The sequence below is a fragment of the Trachypithecus francoisi genome, unplaced genomic scaffold, assembly GCF_009764315.1.
Source record: "Trachypithecus francoisi isolate TF-2019V2 unplaced genomic scaffold, Tfra_2.0 Lachesis_group15, whole genome shotgun sequence".
NCBI lineage: Eukaryota > Metazoa > Chordata > Mammalia > Primates > Cercopithecidae > Trachypithecus > Trachypithecus francoisi.
The window spans coordinates 97,786,887-97,808,294 of NW_022681460.1; the positions used below are offsets into that span (position 1 = coordinate 97,786,887).

At 45.3% G+C, this 21,408-nt stretch overlaps 1 protein-coding gene across 2 annotated transcripts in view; it reads right to left on the reverse strand.

Annotated features, from left to right (window-relative positions):
- XYLT1 (xylosyltransferase 1) overlaps positions 1-21,408 on the reverse strand; it is a 375,752-nt gene that overhangs the window by 35,553 nt on the left and 318,791 nt on the right. For both annotated transcript variants that reach the window (XM_033235622.1, XM_033235621.1), the window contains 3 exons: positions 21,265-21,345; positions 3,691-3,907; positions 899-1,075 (listed from right to left, as the gene is read on the reverse strand). In XM_033235622.1, coding sequence (XP_033091513.1) covers positions 899-1,075; positions 3,691-3,907; positions 21,265-21,345 — 475 coding nt within the window. The remainder of the gene's footprint in view (positions 1-898; positions 1,076-3,690; positions 3,908-21,264; positions 21,346-21,408) is intronic.

A 21,408-nucleotide genomic window follows, 5' to 3' on the forward strand; every position in this document is an offset into this window, starting at 1 on the left:
CCTTCCCTGTGTCAGTGGTTTGGGAAGTAGCATACCATCTCTACATAGTGGCTCTAGTGACCTCAGAGTGATTCGTTTAACCATTTAGTGGCATTCATATTTGTGCTCTCTGCTGCTAGGTGTGGGGAGGGGTGGAGGAAGAAGCCACCATCCTGGCTTGGAGGGAGCAGAGCAGGAAGGGGTGCCCATCTTGGGGCCACTCTCAGGGCTCATGGTAAGTGGATGATCATTCCCCACCCTCCTCCGGAACAGTAAATTGTTAGGCTGCCCAGAGACAGCTGTAAAGGGAATAATGTTCTACCTCTTGTTACTCTTTCAAGTACACAGAACACAGTGGTTTCCAAACCTGGCTGCTCCTCAGAAAGATACAATTCATTGAAAATACAAAGTCGTCAAGATCAGTGGTTCTCAACCAGAGGTGCTGCTAAACATCCCACCCAGGCATGGGACAGCACCTCCCAACAGAGGATCATCTAGCCACGATGGCAAGAGTTCTGAGGCTGAAAAGCTCTGCCCTAGATATACTTAAAAGCATATTCCTGGGTATAAATTTAAATATTCTAGGAGATTCTGATAAAAAGGCAATAAAGAGAGGATGATATGAGTATAGCCTTTGGAATTTTTTTTTTTAACCTTTCTGTGCCTCAGTTTTCATATCCCTAAAATGGAATAATAATATGAAAGGTCATTTGCTTTTGGGTTAATGAGTCAACGTGGTTAGAACAGCCCTGACCTGCAGTTAAATAACAGTAACAGCATCAACAATAGCTAATGTTTATCAACAGCCAGGTTTGGCCACCACGTGATAAGATGACCTGCAGGTCTGGCCTTGGATTTCTGCAGAGGCTTGTTGGAAAGGCATCACTTAGGAGGCTGGCAGGCCGTGAGAAAGTCTCACCTGGAAGCGGTGGAAGTCCTGTGGCTTGAAGTCGTTGGGGGAGCAGCCGCACCAGTCCACGATGTGCTTGTACTGGCACTTGCAGCCCAGCTTGCGATTCCAGTTGGTGATGCGCAGGTTGTTGTCCACCATGGTGTCGCAGTGGGGGCTGTTCTCCAGGACCGTATGGAAGAAGGACTGCAGGGGAGAGAGGGGCCTAGCTTGAGACCTCTCCCAGCCTCCCACAAAGGGACTGGGGTGGGAAAGGGTGAACTCTTGCTCTGAGTTCATGTAAGAACTGGTTGTTTTAAAGAAGCTGGGCTGCTTCCTGTACAGCTTGCAGAACCACAAGCCAAATAAACTTTTCTTTATAAATTACCAAGCCTCAGATATTCCTTCATAGCGATGCAAAAATGCATAACACAACTACCCGACAGTCAAGGGACTCTTATGTTCTCTGCATGCGTTTGAGGTCAGCTGCCCCTGTGGTCCAACTTAGAGTGCAGGTGGATGCTCTGTCCAACAGACTGTGATTAGCCTTGAATCCCTTTGATTTCAAAGGGATTCAAGTCTGATAACAAAGACTGGTGATCTGCAATTTCACCCCTGGGGTAGGGAGACCAAGTTGACAGTTGCAATAGACCCAGGGCTTCCTGCATTGCAGGACTGTGTAACATAGGGAAGGGAGTAGATGGCGCTGCTTGCTGTCCATGGTACTGAACCAGGTGCCATATATTCTCCCTAACACCAAGACTCTTGGCCAACCTTTTTAAGGGATCTAAGAGGCCATGTTGGATCTGAAAAGAAAAACTAGAGAAGAAACAATCACTGGAGTACTTGCGAGATTGCCAGAGACCGAGAGAGAAATTTTTATAATATTTCAACACTGTTTTATCACAGTCCCAGGTGAATGTATTTCCTCCCTGTTCTCTCTCCCTAAGGGAAGCTGTTGGTGAATCTGTGTCTGCCTCTTACAAGTTGATGGGTACAGCCTTCTGATTTCTTCTAAACTAGTCCTCTTGAAATGGTCTGGGAGAACAGAGGGAAGGCAGAGATGCAGGAGGTGGGATTGAACAGAGACCCTGGAGTACATGTGCTTGTGTGTGCTGGGTCCAGGGAGGGGCAGAGGAAGCACACACGAAGCTTTGGTCACCAGGATTGAGGTGGTGTCTTGACTAAAACTAGCCAAACTCCCAAACAATCTCTTCTAAATGGATGGGTGGGTAAATGAGGCTCCACCCACCACCCCCTGCTGACCTTCCTGTGACGGTAAATGACATGCCCATGAACCTGGATTTTAAGCTCGAATTGCCTTCAAGCCCAGGGAGGCATACACTCTCCATCAGGCAGTGGGGAAAAAGTACCCAGTCACCAACTGCCCTGTGTCCTTTCATAATGATACAGAAATTCCCTGCAAGATAATGGATGAGGAAGTTATCAGAATTGAGAGAAGAGGTGATTTTTGCTGAAATAGGATTAAAAGCTGATTACTTAACATGTGTGCAGAATAGTAAAACCTGGCCCAGTGATGACAAGCTCATCATCCCTCTGGGTGACGGGGACACAGTCAGCCCTCCCCGGAGCTTGGCACTGCCCCAGACACAGGCAAGAGATGTGCTGGGTGTCTGGCCTGCAGAAACACACATAGCCTACGTGGTCCAAGGAAGGAACAAGGGACCATTCATGAGAAATGCCATAGATGCAACAGAAATGGAAGCAACTCTGCACTTTTCTCAAGCTGGATTGGAAATGAGGATGCAATCAACTTGGAGGTCAGGAAGATGAATCTGGAATCCCTCAGCCCAGCTCTGACCAGCAGGCAGATATGGGAATGTCAGTGGCAATCCTTCAGAACTGGATCCCCTCCTCACTTCTAGATGCGGCTGGAGCTGTTTTAGAATACTCTGGATTAATGGAGTATGACTCATGAAACCAACACCCTTTTCTTCAGGGAATGATAGGGCAATATTCAACATGAGAAAAGGGATGCTTGGTGTAAAAAGGTGGTCATCGCACCATCGGTCAGTGTGAAGTATGTGTCAAAAGTTGATGTGGGGGCCAGGCATAGTGGCTCATGCCTGCAATACCAGCACTTTGGGAGGCTGAGGCAGAGGATCACTTGAGGCCAGGAGTTCAAGACCAGCCTGGCCCACATGGCAAAACCCTGTCTCTACTAAATATACAAACATTAGCTGGGTGTGGTGGTGGGCACCTGTAATCCCAGCTACTCGGGAGGCTGAGGCAGCAGATCTGCTTGAACCTGGGAGGTGGAGGTTGCAGTGAGCAGAGATTGAGCCATTGCACCCAGCCTGGGTGACAGAGGGAGACTGTCTCAAACAAAAAAAAAGAAAAGTCGATGTGGGTATGTCCTGAAAGGGTCAGCATATACAGTTGTGCACGTTACGTGCTACATACATTTTACGGGTGCCGTCAGCATTGTGGATATATCAGAAGGATTTTTTAAATAACAGTTTTCTGGAAAATAGCAGTAAAATTCTTGTTCTAACAAAATCTGTATATCATGTGATTTTTATGACCAATGAAAGCCAAGTATCTTGAAGAAGAGCTGCCTTTTCTATTTTGCACAAAGAATGTGTGGACTGCTGGTGGTGGCACCATGTGTCTACTCCACGCAGCCTCTGTGCAGACTGGAGGGAGATCAGGGACCCTGCTAAGACAGCAAGGATGTCTGGATGTGTAGAAGACAATGTAGGTGGACCCAGAATCTCTTTGCCAAAAATTCAGCATCTGCTTTGCCACAAAGGCTAGAACAAGCCCCTACCTTTCTTGGGAATTTTTTCCCAGATACTGACCTCGGCAGGAAGCAGGGTGTAGGAGTAGAACTGCTTCATCTTGGTCACCAGATCGTCTGTGGAGAAGGTCACATACTCTACAAACTTCCGGTTCAGCAGGAACCAGTCCGAGCCACCATCCACGGCGATGCCCTCTGGGATCCGCCGATCTCCCAGGCGCCACATGTGAGCGTCGCACTCCAGGAAGAGCCGATCCAGGCCCTGCTTCCGAATGAACCTGGGAGACAGAAAGCTGCCCTTAGCCCAGAGGTGTCCTGAAAGACAGAACTCCAGCCAGAGTCCAAACAAAACAGCACAATCATAGCGATGACGGCATTTATGGAGTGCCTGCTGTGTGTCAGGTACTGAGCCAGGGCTCTGCGTGGAGTTTATCACTTGATCCCCACAAGTGAGGCACGTCACTGTATTTCTCCCTATGAGGCAGGTACTATTTGACCCCCAATTTCCATGTGAGGGCACTGAGGCTTAGAGAGCCCAGGGGATTTACCCAGCACAGTCAGATGACAATGATGATCTGCTACAGCTACTCCTTCTCTAGAGAACTTTGGCAATAATCTCCTTATGCCATAGAGGCCTTGGCAGTTTAGTGAATGCAGACTATGGATCCTTATCTCAGAACAGTGCTCTTTGAAGCATACAATAAAATATACAGAGTTATGAAACAGTGAATAATAAAAACCCACCAAAGTTCTGATATATGGTAATGCCTGTGCTTCTTGACTCATACATTATATACAGGATTACAACATTTTTTTAATTTTTATTTTTTGAGACAGGGTCATGTTCTGTTGCCTAGGCTGGAGAGCACCGGTGTGATCCTAGCTCCCCGCAGCCTGGAACTCCTGGGCTCACGTGACCCTCCTGCCTCAGGCTCCTGAGTAGATAGGACTGATTTTGAAAGTTATTTTTGTAGAGATGGGATCTCACTATGTTGTCTAGACTGGTCTCGAACTTCTGGCTTCAGGTCCCCAAAGCACTGGGATTACAGGCGTGCACCACCATGTCTGGCTGTTGCTTAAATTTTTTGTAGAGACGGGGTCACACGATGTTGCTTAGGCTGGCGTCAAACTCCTGGCCTCAAGTGATCCTCCCACCTTGGCCTCTCAAAGTGCTGGGACTATAGGTGTGAGCTACTGCATGGGGCCTGGATTACAAAATACATTTTAAAACACTGAATGTATGATTGTATATATATATATATATTTTTTTTTTTTTTTTTTTTTGAGACGGAGTTTCGCTCTGTCACCCAGGCTGGAGTGCAGTGGCCAGATCTCAGCTCACTGCAAGCTCCGCCTCCTGGGTTTACGCCATTCTCCTGCCTCAGCCTCCTGAGTAGCTGGGACTACAGGCGCCCGCCACCGCGCCCGGCTAGTTTTTTGTATTTTTTAGTAGAGACGGGGTTTCACCGTGTTAGCCAGGATGGTCTCGATCTCCTGACCTCGTGATCCGCCTGTCTCGGCCTCCCAAAGTGCTGGGATTACAGGCTTGAGCCACCGCGCCCAGCCTTTTTTTTTTTTTTTTTGAGACAGGGTCTCACTCTGTAGCTCAGGTTGGAGTGCAGTGCGGTGATCTTTGCTCACCGCAACCTCCACTTCCTGGGTTCGAGTGATTCTCCTGCCTCAGCCTTCCGAGTAGCTGGGATTACAGGCACGCACCACCTCACCCAGCTAATTTTTTTTTTTTTTTGTCTTTTTAGTAGAGATGGGATTTCACCATGTTGGCCAGGCTGGTCTTGAACTCCTGACCTCAGGTGATCCGCCCACCTCGGCCTCCCAAAGTGCTGGGATTACAGGTGTGAGCCACCACGCCCGGCCTACCTCCTGTAACTTTGAAGTAGTGGTGAGCATAAATGATATTTAGAGGTATCTGTACCAACTATAATGTGATAGGAAAATAGATGATTCCTACTGGTGACTGAGTCAGTTACTGCTAACACTGCTGTGATTTGTTACCTACATTTAGCTGGATTTCAGTTGAAATTTCACTAAAAATGATACCATTTTCTTCTCATCCAGAGTCATGAACCGCCCCTGAATTTTTCCCATGAACCCTAGATTAATAACTCCTACTTTAGGAACTATATACATATAATCATCTTGTTTGCAATTTTGCAAGGCAGGCTGGGCAGAGTTGGCATTCCCTATTTTGTAGATGCAGAAACTAAAGCTGTTCAGGTCCCACAGCTGGTGACGTGGGTATGTTGGGAGGGTGGACAGCACTAGAACCAAGCCTTTTGGCCCAAACGCTCAGTCCATTAGCAATTAGCATTCATTCCACACGTAACCATCATTACCATTACCATCATCACCATTTTCATTATCATCACTGTTACCGCCACCATCATCATCATCTCCCTCTTCATCATCACCACCACTATCACCATTTTCACATATTATGTGCCAGGTGGTGTGCTGGCTCACGGTGGGGGTCAAGGAGAAGTAAGGATGATCTCTGCACCTAAGAAGCCAGTTATTTAGATGGGAGCTTACAGTCTAGAGTTGAACTCAGGGATCTTTCTGCTCTTGAGCCTGCTGGCCCTTACACATGACCAGGACTCTGGATTTTTCAAGCCCTTAGAAATAACTCTATTGTATGAATGCTTCTCCACACCACCACAGCTTCCTTACACACATGCCTTCTGGTCATGGATTCTGTGTGTGCTGGGAATGATCGTCCTCTTCTTCTCCCCCTCAATCTTCCCCGGGTGAACTTCAATTCATTGATCAGACTGCAGACCAAAAGTTACTCTCGCAGTCCTTACAGTCTTACAACCCTGTGATTTCTTCCACCATCATTGCCATTACCATCATCTCCATTTTCATTATCATCACTGTCACTACCACCATCGTCATTACTACCATCATCACCATTTTCATTATCACCACTGTCATCACCATCATCGTCATCATCACCACCATCACAACCATCATCACCAATTTCAGTATCACCACCATCTTCATCCCCATTATCACTACCACCATCACCATGGCAATGAAAACATATGAGCATTATCATTCCAAGGGCTTTATGTGGATTATCTACTTTAACTTTCATGAAAACCCCAGAGACAGTACTTTTATTAACCCTGTTTTACATGTGTATGAACTCAGCAACTTGCCATAGCACATTTCTGTGATTCTGTGATTACTGTCTACCCTTTCCAGTAAACTGTAAGTTTCAGGTAGCTAGGGTGGTTCTTGTTTTTGCTTATCACTATGTGCCTGGCACACAGTAAATGCTTAGTGAGTATTCGCAGAATGGACAGATACTCAATCCATCAATAAGCAAACGCATGTCTAGCACCTACCACACACCCAGCCTTGTGGTGGGTACAGTGGAAGACAGGAAACACTATAAACAACAGGCTTTATCTTGTAGGAATTCACAGTCTGACTGGGCAAATGTGATACAGGCACATGTAACCATAGGTTAAATGAGTTTTGAGGAACTTCTGGAAAAATGGGGACTAGAGCAAGGCTGAAAAGCCAACATGCTGTGGACTTGGTTGGTGGTCAGGGATGGCGTCACGGATCAGGCAGGGCCTGAGTCAGGCTGGGAGGGCTGCAGGGAGGAGAGAAAATGGACATTCTAGACAGAAAACAGACTAATCAGCGGCCTGAGGAGCAGACCAGTTTGGCTTAATTGGGAGATTGCCCTGGGCAGATGACAGACTGAGAAGGTCATATGTTTTTAATAAAGCTGACATCCACACAATGTAAAATAACAAAAGACCAAGAAATGATTTTATGATCAATGGGATCTAAGTGTCTTGATGAAGACCTGCCTTTTCTATTTTCCATAAAGGCACTGTGTGGATTGCTACAGGCAGCACCAAGTGCCTACTCCATGAAGGCTCCATGCAGACTGGAGGGGGACCAGGGGCCCTGTTATGACAGCAGTGATTTAAAATTAAGCATTTTAAGGTGTACAGTTTAGTGGAATTAGTTCATTAACAATGTTGTCCAACTGTCACCCCTGCCTAGCTTCAAAACATTTCATCAGCCCCCACAAGAAAACCCCATACACATTATGCAGCCACTCTCCATTCATGCTAGCCCCTGGTAACCATCAGTCTGTCTCCTGCCTCTATGGATTTACCAATTCTAGATATTTCATATAAAGGCAGTCATACAATATATGGCCTTTTGTGTCTGCATCTTTTGCTTGGCATAATGTTTTCCAGGTTCATCCATGCTGCAGCAGGTGTTGGTGCTCCACGCCTTGTTTTTGCCTGCTCAGCATCCATTTATGATTTCTCTGGGAACCACATTTTGCTTGACTTTGGACTCATCCTTAACTCTCAGTTTACTTCGGTTTGTATCCCCCCACCTAGCACCAGGGGTGGGAACATGACTCAGGATGAATCAGAGCATCCCAACTGTCTGGCCTCCATAAATCAGTTCAGGGATGGGCCATCAATGCAAGCTGGGTCTGAGACTAAGTCTTGGATTGTTGCTGGAGTTACTGAGAAGGAGGGGCTTTTCTATGAGATTTCTGGCACAGAGGATGTGAGCCTAGGGCTGCTGGTAGCCATCTCATCACCATGAATATATAGGTTGTCTGACAATGGAGCAAACTAGAAACAGGAGACAGAAAGACACAGTGCCAAGGGCTTGATGGGTTCACTTGAGATTCTGGATCTCACTGTGCCTGACCCTCTCCCAGACTTGTGTGTAATGTATTTAAAGGCATTTTTGAGATGAGATTCCTCACTTGCGTTTAAAAAACTCCTAATACATGCCTCAATGATTTCAACTTCGTCACAACCATGATGTGTGGGGAGGTTCTCAGGCTTGAGACAGGGCAGGTAGCCAGGGCTGTGGCACAAAAATGCCTCTTCCACTAAGCCAGTCTGCTTAGAGTTCTAGAGCTGTCTGCATTTCTACAACAGACCTCATTACTCTGTCTTCAGACAGGAGTTACCTGTCTCCTCGCAGACAGCCTTGGTTCTCACTACAACACACCTTGGCTCCAGACTTTGTGCCTCCCGTCCAGGTCCTGGGACGGTGTAGGTCAGCTGCTCAAGAAGAGTCTACTGCGATGAGGAGACTTCAGGGTTTGGAAGCTGAAGATGGTCCTGCCTTGTTAGTCAAGCTGAATTCCAGAAAGAATTCCCCCCTCACTGGGCTTCCCACAAATCCACTGACATCTACTCAAGGGAATTACTTGAAACCTCATTAGTAAACCTACATTCTTAGCACTTTCTTTTCTGCAGGAGCAGAAAACCTACCTCTAGACATTGGCTACTACGGAAGATAATGGCATAATACATCTAAGTCATCACAAAATGGATGACAGTGTAATGAAACGGCGATGACGATGATGCTGGCAGGGAACACACTTAATTTGGCTGAAACGTGCCTTTCATCTATGGGGCAGTGTGGCTTTACCTGTCACCAGCTGGGTGACCTCAAAATGTTAAGGAGTCCTGAGTTTCAGTTTGTTCCTTGGTAAAATACAAAGTTGGTGTAGATCTGGGTTGTCAAGTTAGATCCCTATAGGGGGGTCAGACAGATAACAGAAGTGTGTGAAGCAGCCTGGGTATGAAAATACAAGGAGTTCCGATGAAATTAGCGGAGCAGTGAAGGACGCACATTCTGAAATGCACTTCCATTCCTTTAAAATAAAAAAGTGTCTCTGGTTAAATAAAACATTTCTCTAGGATGAATCCAGTCCACAAGCCACCGGTTCAGTCATAATGATACTGGGTTAGGTAATTCCCAAGGTACTCTCCAGCTTTGACATTCTGTAAGTCACTTTGTTATACTCAGGAGAAGGGTGTGGGGCAAGCAATACATCTCATATGGATACATGGGAGCCTGGAGAAGACTGGCAACTTTTCTAAGGACACACAGAGGACTCAACATAAGGGCAGAACCAACCAAAATACCCAGGTGTCCAATGTCACGGGTCTCGCTCTTTCTCTAACACATCTTTCCACATACAAAATCTCAGCTTATTAGCAAAGCCATGTTCTTGCTGGAGAGGAGTCCTCTCTGAGTCTCAGTTTCCCCCTCGGTAAATTACAAAGTTGGGCTAGGTCTGGGTTGTAAAGTTAAATCCCTATAGGAGTCAGAGAGACAACGGAAGACAGATAATCCAAGCTCATTAGCAAAGTCATGTTCTTATTGGGGAGGAACTTAGCTAAGATTTTTCATAATACTCACAATATTAACCCACTGAAATGTAACCGAGCGCTCACTGGGCCATTAAAGGAAGTCCCTGAGTTTAGGAAAATAAAACCCTGCCTTGACTCTGGCTAGTGCTAATTATACAAAAATGTCCAGTCGGTGCACTTAACCATGCTTGAAACTTTCAATTTTAGATAATTTGTATTCAACCTTACATGGTTACCAGACTAGCTGTGAGAGTGAGAGAGAGAGAGAGAGACAAGAAATACAGGTGAGAGGACTAGCAAAATTTTTCTTTCCATGCACCAGGTTTTTAATTTCATGTTCCATTATATGGGATAATAGCATCGTCTTGCAATTTTAATGTGATGTCCCAGACCATAATATTCAAATACAATATTTATGCAGTCATCTCCAAAATGAAATATTCATGGGATTGGGAGATGGGTTGCTGTATTTACTGCATTCAAAAACTGATATGCTGCAAATGCATGCTTTGGTTAACTAAGAGTAAACAGAGACAGCTAATTCCCGAGGACTCAGAAAAGTTTCTGGAGTCAGAGGGGTGAACGGGGACTTAGTCTTGGACTAGGAGATGGTGGCAGAGGCCCAGCAACTGACTATCTACCAGGGGAGAGGCATCAGCTGTTTGGGCAGGGATTTGCATTTTTTCTTCCCTTTCTTTACCGTAACTTGAAAAGGTAAAATTGGAAGGCAAGGTAAGTCAGTGAACACCTGGGTGACTTTTTATAAAATATGGCTCACCAACAAGGGGCGCACGGCTCTCTCACCTGAGGCATGGAGTGCAGGTATGTAACAATAAGCCCACTATACAAAAGGTGCCCAGTGATGCGCCCTTCCTCTTCATTTCCCATTGAGTAGGTTACCTGGGGCAACAGGTGACACTACAGCAAACAGACACTGGGTGATCTAGGTACTAATCCTGCCTCTGCATTCGCAGGCTATGAGGTGTGGGGCTGGCTTAACCTCTCTGAATGCCAGTTTCCTCATCTGTAAGATGAGCCCCCTGACACCTGTCTTGACAGCCTCCTGAATCAGCTGCAAAAGTGTGATGGATGATGCTTCTCAGAGGGCCTTGCAAAGTGTTTAGTAAGCGCTATTCACCCAAGCAATGAACCGACTCAACCATCCCTCCCCCCATGCCTGGCATCCTCCATCCTCCTTTCATGCTTTGTATTTCTCCACAGGACTTTTCACTTTTTAACACAATGTACAAGATATTTATTTAGTCTGTTGTCCATTTCCACTCAATAGATGTAAGACGGCAGAAATTTTTGTCTATTTTTGTTCACTGCTGTATCCATACTGCTTAGATCGGTGCCTACCATACAGCTGGTGCTTAATAAATATTTACTGAATAAGTGAACAAAGGGAAGGGTAACAGCCAGACCTGTTGGGCAATCAGGAAGTCACAGACATTCATTAACTAGGTATCGGATCCTTCTAACACAATGCAACAGAAAAGAAAATTGAAGCTCAGAAAAGTTACATAACTTTCCCAAGGTCACACAGCCAGAAGTCTTGAATTTAAATGCAGGTCTAGCTGGATCCACTGCAAGCTCTTAAACTCTGCCGTCTTTGATGCCCCAATTCACCATAGTCCCACCAAAAATACAGAAAACAACAGATCTGTGATTTTCTACTGCTTGAAAGAGACAATGCCCAGAAGTGAGAGAGAATCAAAAGAAAAGGGCTTATTGTTGGCTTTGGAAGAATCTTTCTGCCAGACCTCTAGAAGACATCTGTCTTCTACCTGAGGTCAGATATAAAATCATTTACATTCAGCTTTACTTCCTAGGCTCTGAGGAAGGGGCAGTTCACCTTCCTGATATTTTTACCTATTAGCACACCATGGGAAAGTCACAGCTAAATATCATCCTATTGGGACATCCCAGGGACCAAATCTACTCAGCTGACCATCAAAGTTAACCAGAGGGTGGGAAGGAGTCCTGATTCTCCCCCATGGGAGAAGGCAGTTAAAAAAAGACATCTATGGCTTTTGGAAATAGTGTCAGAAAAGGTGGATGATAAAGAAGTTTCTCAATTCAGTTAATTCACTGGCTACAATCCTGGCATATTCATCAAGTGTGGAATTATTCCAAAATTAAGTTGTTCCACTTGAAATTTTAGAAGGAATAACTCTGCTCTTCCAGTTTACAGCATGTTTGAGTAAGAAGGAATCTTCGCAAGCAGCTAATACAGCTAATGCTACAAATTAAAAAAAAAAAAAAAAAAAAAAAAACCCTGAGACCGAAAGTACAAATGATACATCCAAAGTCACACTACTGCCTAGAAAAAATAAAAATCTCCCTTTTTCTGTTTTCCTGTCTGGTAATCTGTTATTGAATCTAGATTACTCTTTCAGCGTAAGCACAACCTAAGGATTTTAGTTAAAAAATAAAGTCACGGAATAAATCATACCCACAATGCATGAAATCAGTCAGCTATGTGAACAGGCTCACACATCTCTTCCTAGGCTCTGAGGAATGGGCAGTTTACCTGCCTGAGATTTTTCTCTATTGGCACAAAGTCGCAGCTATATATTATTCTATTGGGATGCAGGGGCAAGATTTTGAGACCTGGAGCCAGATTACTTGGCCCAAGTCTTGTGTATTCTACTAACCTTGGACAACTTTAATCATGTGGCACTTTGGTTTCTCACAGGGGAAATGGTGATCATAATACCTAATTCATAGAGCTGGTGTGATAATTCAAATGAGCTTGTATACAGGGAGCACTTAGCACAGTGCTTAGCACATAGTAAGGGCTCCATGATGTTCATTATGATGCTTTATGTTTTTTTCCTTTATCAAGGTGAATTTCTATCTGTCCTCTTCTCTCTTCTGGGATTTGGTAGACGGGTACATAGGACACCTCCACGGCTAAGAAGAAATCCTTTTGTCTGGCAGAGTAATGATATTTCAGCACCAAGGACAGAAGCCCCTCATTTTTGTTGTGCAATAGCTATGGTTGTGGCATGAAAGTGACACGTGTCCTGGCCTTCCTTCTAATTCTGTCCAAGCTCTGGATGAGCTCACGAGGATTGAGCTCACTGATTTTGAAGTTTGGTAGTTCCACAGGGCCCCTGCTAGCCATCTCTCTCAGGCCCAGGGTAGGCTGTGCCACTTCTTGGTCTGAACTGGAGTCAACTGTCATGCCTCTCTATCCTACAGTAGCTGGAAGATCAAGAAGGCTTGGAGAATTCATTCTTTTAGCAGCACTAGAGAACACCTTTGATATTCCAGGCCCTGCTCTATGCACTGAGAAAACGGTTCTAAATAAGATGGCCATCACCCCTGCCCTTCTCTCTCTTTTAGGTGAGACAAAAAGCCGAAATAATAACAGCTACCATTTATTGAGCATATACTACATTCTAGGCTCTGTTCTATGCCCTTAATATATATTCTTTTGTTTAGAATTCACTGCAGCCCCATGAGGGCTCATTTTACAAATAAAGGAACAGAGACACAGAAAGGTTAAGTAAATTTCCCAAGATCCACACAGCTGGTGAGTGGCAAGGAGGGGGATTCAAGCCATAGTAGTCAGGCTTTGCATTCCACACTCTAGCCACAAGGTTCTAATAAGTAAGCAGACATCGAGAAATATGAAACACAAATATACAATTACATGTTATATAGGAACAAATATGGGGGTCATGGTAGAAAATAAAGAGACAGGGACTTAATTAGTGGAGATCATTGCGGAAGGCTTCACTGAGGAGCAAGTGGCATGCAAGCTCAAAGAGAAGGAATCAGTCCTCTAAGGAGTTATGCGGAAGGCCTTTATGAGTGACAGAAAATTGAAAGTGCAAGGGCCCTGTGGCTGACAAAAGAAGCTACAGGGAAGTCCTCGGCTTCACAACCTCTCTTCATAGTGGCTGACTTGATCTAATTGGTGGAAGGGACATGCCACCCACAAGTCCACATGGCTTGGATATGGAGGGAAACTCCAAAGTCAGCACCCTGAGGGAGTCAGTGCAACATGGTGGTTAAGCACCCTGACTTCAGGCTGGGCGTGTGGCTAATGCCTGTAATCCCAGCACTTTGGGAGGTCCAGGCAGGCGGATCACTTGAGCTCAAGAGTTTGAGACCAGCCTGGACAATATGGTGAAACCCCACCTCTACTGAAACTACAAAAATTAGCTAGGCATGGTGGCATGCGCCTATAATCCCAGCTATTTGGGAGACTGAGGCATGAGAATCGCTTGAACCTTGGAGGTGGAGGATGGAGTGAGCTGAGATTGCACTCCAGCCTGGGTGAGGGAGCAAAACTCTGTCTCAAAAAGAAAAATAAAAAGAACCCCGACTTTGGAGTCACTCTGCTTGGCTTCAAGTCTGTGTCGCCACCTATAAGCTGTGTGTTATTTAATCTGGAAAATGGGCATGAGAATGATCGCACTTACGTCATGGGGTCGTTGTAGAAAGAGTGAATATCTGTAAGGTGCTTATGACAATCAGTGGCACATGTACCAGTTATTATTGCTGCCCTATGTGGAGAAAGCTGACTTAGGTTTGACATTCAAGGAGGGAAGAAAAAGAAGCTCAAGTGGAAATGCCGAGTCAGTGGCCTGAGTCCTGAGGCTGGAGTACCTGTGCTTGGTGGCTCACATTCTTCACAGGGCTCACGTCTCTGAATCAGCTTGCACTGCGAAGAGTCTAAAGGTCTGTTGAGGGCTAATTGGTTTTCCACATTTCATGTATTTTTAAAAACATTGTTTACTGCCTTTTTTTCTGATTATAAAAGGAAGGCATAGCCTTCATAGATGGCTTGGAACATAACAAAATGCAAAGAAGAAAATAAAAATCATACTCTACCTTTCAGAGATGACACTGGGAGTGTACTTGCCCTGTAGTCTTTTGTCTAACTTCTTTGTGTTTTGTTTGGAAGGAAGAAAAGTTCTAAAGATGACCTAAAAACACAGGCTGAGGCCCAGGGAGGTATGCGTGTGCAGTTTTGTGTGGGTGCCTACATACTGCCAGACTTTATTTTGACGTGGCTGCTATAATTGGATTAAATAAAGTGAACATGCAAACAGTCATGAACGCATCGGTTGGGTTTAAGGAAAGCAAAAGAGAAATGCAATCTGCTTTCCCTATTGGAGATGAGATATTAATTATCTCCTCGCATCAATCATGGAGCTACAAGTTAGCCAGAAAGAGAGCTCTTCTCTCAATAAGCAAGCTGGCACCAAAGGGCCTCCCGAAAGCGGATTTGCCTGGAGGAGGTTCCTGGCCAGGCTCGCGACTGATTTGCCAACTTTTGGTTAAACATTTGCTTGTTTATACATCAAAGGAGGTTTGGGTCTGATGATTAGTTCAATGTCAGAAAAGGGGAGCTAGGGAGGCAGCTCAGATGCCACCCCAGCCTCCAATAGGAGAGTGTTGCCTCTGGCAGATGGGGTTCAGACCGGAGAAGAGAAACTTCTCTATACCACTTCTGACCTAGGGCTGGAATCTACCTGCCTGGCTTTCTTATATTTGAAATGATAGCTGTTTCTCTTACTATGCTTCGCCTTATTTTCAGCATAATATCCATAACTCGTGGGGTTGGAGTGGCTAATTTTATAAACTGTCGATACATGTAAGGTCAATACCTAACTCTCATCACATGCCCACTTACAAAAGGCCCAAAAGAATTTCCCATGTCCCCCGTGGACATAAGAGTTGTTGAACATAAGAGTTATTGAGCATTTTTGTAACACCTTAATCATGTGTATATTATCATCACGATTTTCCTCCTGTCAACAACACCATCATTATCACCACTACAACCACCACCATTATGATCATCATCCACTTAATAGGCACAACTAACTGTCCCCAAGGGCTTTTCCATATATTAATTCGTGCAACAACTCTATGGGATTGGTATGATTATCATCATTCCCATCTTCCAGATGAGAAAACTGATACACAGGTAACTCATCTAACTTACCCACAGTCACACACTGTGAGTGGGCGTTAGAGCTGGCCCGTGAAACTTCACAGTCTGGCTCCAGAGCCTGGATTCTTAACTGCTATGTTACGTGCTTTATGTAGCATCCTATACAATATTCAGGCCCCTGAATATTCCGCTGTAAGCCAACTTTATTATTTTTAGAGACACGATCTCACTTTGTCACCCAGGCTGCAGTGCAGTGGTGCAAGCCTCAAACTCCTGGCCTTAAGCAATCCTCCTACATCAGCCTCCGAAGGTGTTGGGATTACAGGTGTGAGCCACTGCACCCGGCTTCTAAGCCAACTTTAAATAGCTTCAACTGTTTTCTTTCAATGTAGCCTTATTTGAAGCCTAATATCCATGAGTCATGGGTTGGAATGGCTAATTTTATAAATTTGTGGACACACATAAGATCAATACCTAACTTTCATAGCATACCCACTTACAAAGGACCCAAAAGAATCTCCCATGTCCCTGGTGGCACATGGACGCACTTCAGAAAAGGCTGACCCTAGAAAGTAGGGGAAGGACCTGTCCCTACCCATGCAAAAAGATATTTCTATTTACATTCAGCAGGATTTTCTTTCATCTGCACACCTCAAGAGCATAAACCTGCAGGTCTTCTCAAATGCAGTCACTATGGAGTAATACAAGAACACAGGCCTTAAAGTCAGACGGAACTAGGTTCCATCTCAGCTCTGTCATTCACTAGCTGTAGGGCCTTGAGTAAGGTAAAGCGACTCTCCAATCTCAGCTGTATTCATTTCTGAAATGGGGTAACACCTGCTAAATGAGGGTGAAATGAGAAAATGTACTGGAATGCGCCCAGCTTGGGGTCTTCCCGTGGTCGCTGAGGATGCTCCATCTCCCCATTCCCATTATCATTATTTGAATTTTATAAAGACGGAGAAATAGAGGCATGGCCAGTCAAAGCCATTTGCTGACGTCCCATGGCTGTGGTCTAGAAGAGCTGGCATTTCGACCCAGGCGGCTGGATTACAGCATCTACGCTCTTGCACTTCACACACTGTGTCCCAGGGCTAACATAGGTGCCCTGGTGACCCTGGATGAAGTGGAGAAATTAGATCAACCAGGGAAGGAAAAGTCCCAGAGAAACTCCAATTTTCACTTTCCAGCTCCCTAGAAGAGTCCTGTCCCCACACACTGAGACTTGAACAGGTTTCAGAGATTTGAAAAACTTCTCTGATGCTCCCTGAGCCAAGGCCAGAGACTTGCAGGGACGTTTCCAAAGACCTGATTATTCAGGATGAGAGTAAATGTGCGGGCACCTGCTTCTGCAAGCCCTGCTGAGGCTGCCTGGGAAAATGACAGTTGTGCTACCTGTCTTGCAATCTATCTAGAGACTTTACTTTTGGAGGAAAGCAAGGAGGAACAGTGAACACAACCCTCCCCTTCATTTAATAATAGAAACAATCAGGACCAATTTGGCAGCTATTAGAATACTAGTTTGCCTTTATGCCATCTCTTCACAGTGGGAGCCAGAAGTCCAAATTGGTTGCTCAAGGCTGCAGATGAAGACAGAAGGTCAACACTGCTATTAGGAGCTACATGGAATTAAAAACCGAGGCACCCTGAGGCCTATTCTGTATTTCACTGCTTGCTTTTGTTCCTCCCCATCTCTCTGTCTTTCAAGATCTCCGTCTGTCACCTCCTCTTTTACCAGGGCTGGTCCAGACACATGAAATATCAGAACGGGAAGGAAATTTGGAGACTTTCTCATTCAACCCCCTTGTTTTTCAAAGGGAGAAAATGAAGTCAAGAGAAGCAGAGTAGCTGTCTCCAAGTCACCAGTGCATTGGAAGAAAGCAGACCTAGAACACAGAGAGGCTTCATCACATGAGAATTATGAGCTTGGACTCCCTGAACACTCACTTGGGCACGAGTGCTGTGAGTTTGACCAAGTCACTTCACCTTTTTGAGTCTCAGTTCCCTTATCTATAAAAGGAGGTTAATATATTGCCAATAATCCCCACTCAGTGCCAGAAAATTAAAAGAACACACAGAAAAACAGAACTAATAGAGAGTCTGGGCTTGATGATATAATTTGCGTGGCTTGATTTAGCCATACCTGAAGTCAGCCCTAATGTTTTAGTTACTTGATCTGGTAATGTTCTTTACCCTTAAACTAGTTTGAGCTGGGTTTCTGTCATTTCCCACCAAAAGAGTTCTCCCTAACATACCACCAGTGAAGAAAGGTGAGCCGAGCCATGCCCACCTCTGGTCACTTGGGAGGGACCACGGATGATGGGCTACAGGTAGGTTTATTCACGCAGCAGGTGAGGCCACAGCTAACAAAGAGGAAAGTGGCAGTGAATGGGGCGTTGGCTTGTTTTACTATTAAATTAATGCTAAACTACTGCCCTAACTTCCTATAAATGAGAAAATCCCAGCTGGGAACTCATGCTCAAGAGTTGGAACCTGTGAGCTATTCTGTCAAGAGACCTTTGGGTTTAGGGTCTTGGAGGGAGAAGTAAGTAATGTTTCCTTAGCCTGAGATTTCTTTATGCTGTCCCGCAACATGTGGGTACCACCTGTCAATTATGGATGCACATCAATTATACAAAATGTACTCAGGCACCTAGAGGCACAATTCAGGCCCATTCTCCATCTGTTTCTTTCTCCTACCAGCAACAATTTAGTTCTATGCTCATCATAGCAATGACATAATCATTGACATCACTGTCATCATAGACATTTACTATGCCAAACGCTACACATGTAGCATCTCATTTAATCCTCACAATGACCAAATGAGTATAGGTCTAGTAATATTTTCATATAATATTATGAAACCAGCTCAGAGAGGTGAAGTCATTCATTCAATGCGACACGGTAGATCCGAATTCCAAACCAGAAGGTGTAACCTCGCAGTCTCTGCTTTTAACTAGTGCTATACTCAGCTCCTATCACAGTGCCTGACAAACAGTGCACAGAGAATAAATCCTGACTGGGCTGAAACAACTTAATTCACAGACAAGTTAATACATTTACAACGGGACCCTTTCTTGAGATGCAACTTTGTTTGCACAAATCACCTATTGGCTGCTATCCGGAGAAGAAAAAGGGTTTTTCCTTCTCTACCTGAGGGTGGGGAACACCAATATCTGAGCCACTTCTGACAACTAACTACCTCCATGGAATCCTTGCCCAGCCCTACCTTGCTCCTGTGGCTATGGGGCCAGAAAAATTTGGGTTCAAATTCTAGCATTTAACCAGTGCGTGATCTTCAGAAAAATCAAGTAAACTCCAGAAGCTTGACAAATGGGGAGAATAATTCTTATAGCTGCATTGAGTGGCTGTGAAAATAAATTTGGATCCTATACAAAAAGGGCCCACTTAGTAGGAACACAATACAGAGTGGCTGTGATTCTTCCGACTTATCCAGCCAGGCCTCTCTACTTAGTGGCCTGAATGTAGTAAACTAATCTGTGCTAATTTCCAGAGCATCTTCAACCAGAGCATCTTCGAGTTCAGGTGTTGCAGAAAGGGGCCTCCTTTTTAATGTAAAGAAGGTAGGCTGTGAGTAGGGCAGGAACAATCCATAAATAGCAGAATGAAATCAAAGTTTCAATCTAGAAAAATGATACAACACAAGGATTCTAGGGTTACTTTTTTTTTTTTGAGACAGAGTCTCGCTCTGTTGCCCAGGCTGGAGTGCAGTGGTGCTATCTCTGCTCACTGCAACCTCCGACTCCCAGGTTCAAGCAATTCTTGTGCCTCAGCCTCCCAAGTAGCTGCGATTATAGGTGTGCACCACCACACCTGGCTAATTTTTGTATTTTTAGTAGAAATGGGTTTTCATCATGTCGGCCAGGCTGGTCTCGAACTCCAGACCTCAGGTGATCCGCCCGCCTCGGCCTCCCAAAGTGCTGGGATTACAGGCATGAGCCACCGCACGCAGCTGGATTACTTTTTAAAAGCTCAGGAGATGGAGCTACCTGCTTGCTTTTGTTCCTCCCCTGCTGTGGATAACTGGGTAAACTGAGTCACACAGCCAAAACAACACTCCCACCAGCAACGGCAGAGATTTAAAGCAGAGATTACAAACAGAGATGTGGTCGGGGGCCGGGTTGGGGAACGGGGACAGGTGAGGACTGAGCGACCTAAGATCCAGGAAATAACTGCCATGAGAAAATTCAGGCACAGACTTAATCGACCTTCAGATTTTTTAAGACTGGTTAGAAATCTGGATTTTCATAGGAAATACTGCTGTTTTTAAATAGGGCTATTAATTTTCAAACAAAGCACCTGAATGAAAACAAGATGAAACAAAACACTCTGAGAGCTAAACCATGCACGTTAACAAGCTGAAATTATCCCAAGCACTGCCAAGTTTAATGCTAGACCAAGACCCCAGGATGTCAGAGTCACCCTGGACTGGTTTTCAATGTTTTTTTTTTTTTTTTGAGACAGAGTCTCGCTCTGTCACCCAAGGTGGAGTACAATGGTGCGATCTTGGTTCATCGCAACCTCCGCCTCCCAGGTTCAAGAGATTCTCCTGTCTCAGCCTCCTGAGTAGCTGGGATTACAGGCGCCTGCCACCACACCCGGCTAATTTTTGTATTTTTAGTAGAGACAGGGTTTCACCATGTTGGTCAGGCTGGTCTCGAACTTCTGACCTGGTGATCTGCCCGCCTCGGCCTCCCACAGTGCTGGGATTACAGACATAAGCCACTGTGCCTGGTCTTTAACGGTTTCTATTGGAATGGGGAATCCCATCATGTGATGTCACCTACAGGGGGCACTCAAGACCCTATCCCTTCCAGCTGATGGATGGTCATGGAGACTTGGGCTCAGCTCAATGCTGAACTATAGAGATGCTATTTTTTTGACTGTTCATTTTAAGCATGAGAGGTGTGAAGGATCTGGGTTGGGGTTCTGGGTGCCTCCAAACCCTGCTGATGTGTTGGGCACCAGTGAGGGAGTGAGGAGGACGTGGGGCTGGGATTAGGACCCCTGGGTTGAAGTCCATGCTGCTATGACACTCTTTTCCACTGCAAGGTCAATTCCCTGAGAGGAAGGACTTGGTCTTGTTTGTGGCTAGAACAGCGATTGGCCCATGCCCATGCTTGGTAAGTATCTGAATGACTCGCTGAATGAACAATCTGGGGACACTGCTTATATTATGGGCCTCAGTCTTCCCATCAATAAAATGGGAATTAACTGTGGATGCCCTACTGAAAGGGTTACTGCAACAAGATATTGGACTCGTGGAAGTCCTTGAGGGCAAATAACCAAAAGGGCTGTGACACCATGAGAAACATCTATGGTTATCTTTGTCCTTGGCTCATGGGAGGGACTACTTCAGATCCCATGCAGACACGGCCAAGGACAGCTGGTGCCAAGCCTTTCTCCCACCCTCAACTTTTCTGTGGTTGCGTGAAACCAGCCTAGAAAATTCCCCAAATGATCGCTCAGGTCTTCGCTTCCATTTTGCACGAGGGGTAGGGGGTTGAGGTGCTACCTTGCATTGTCCCGGCCGTGTGACTTCAAGAAATTCATATCTCGGTATCGGGAGAGAAACGCCACCAACTGGTCATTTGTCCTGTGGAAACAAACCAAGGGGAGAGTCAGGCCAGAGACCGTGGGTACTATCTTCGTCACAGAA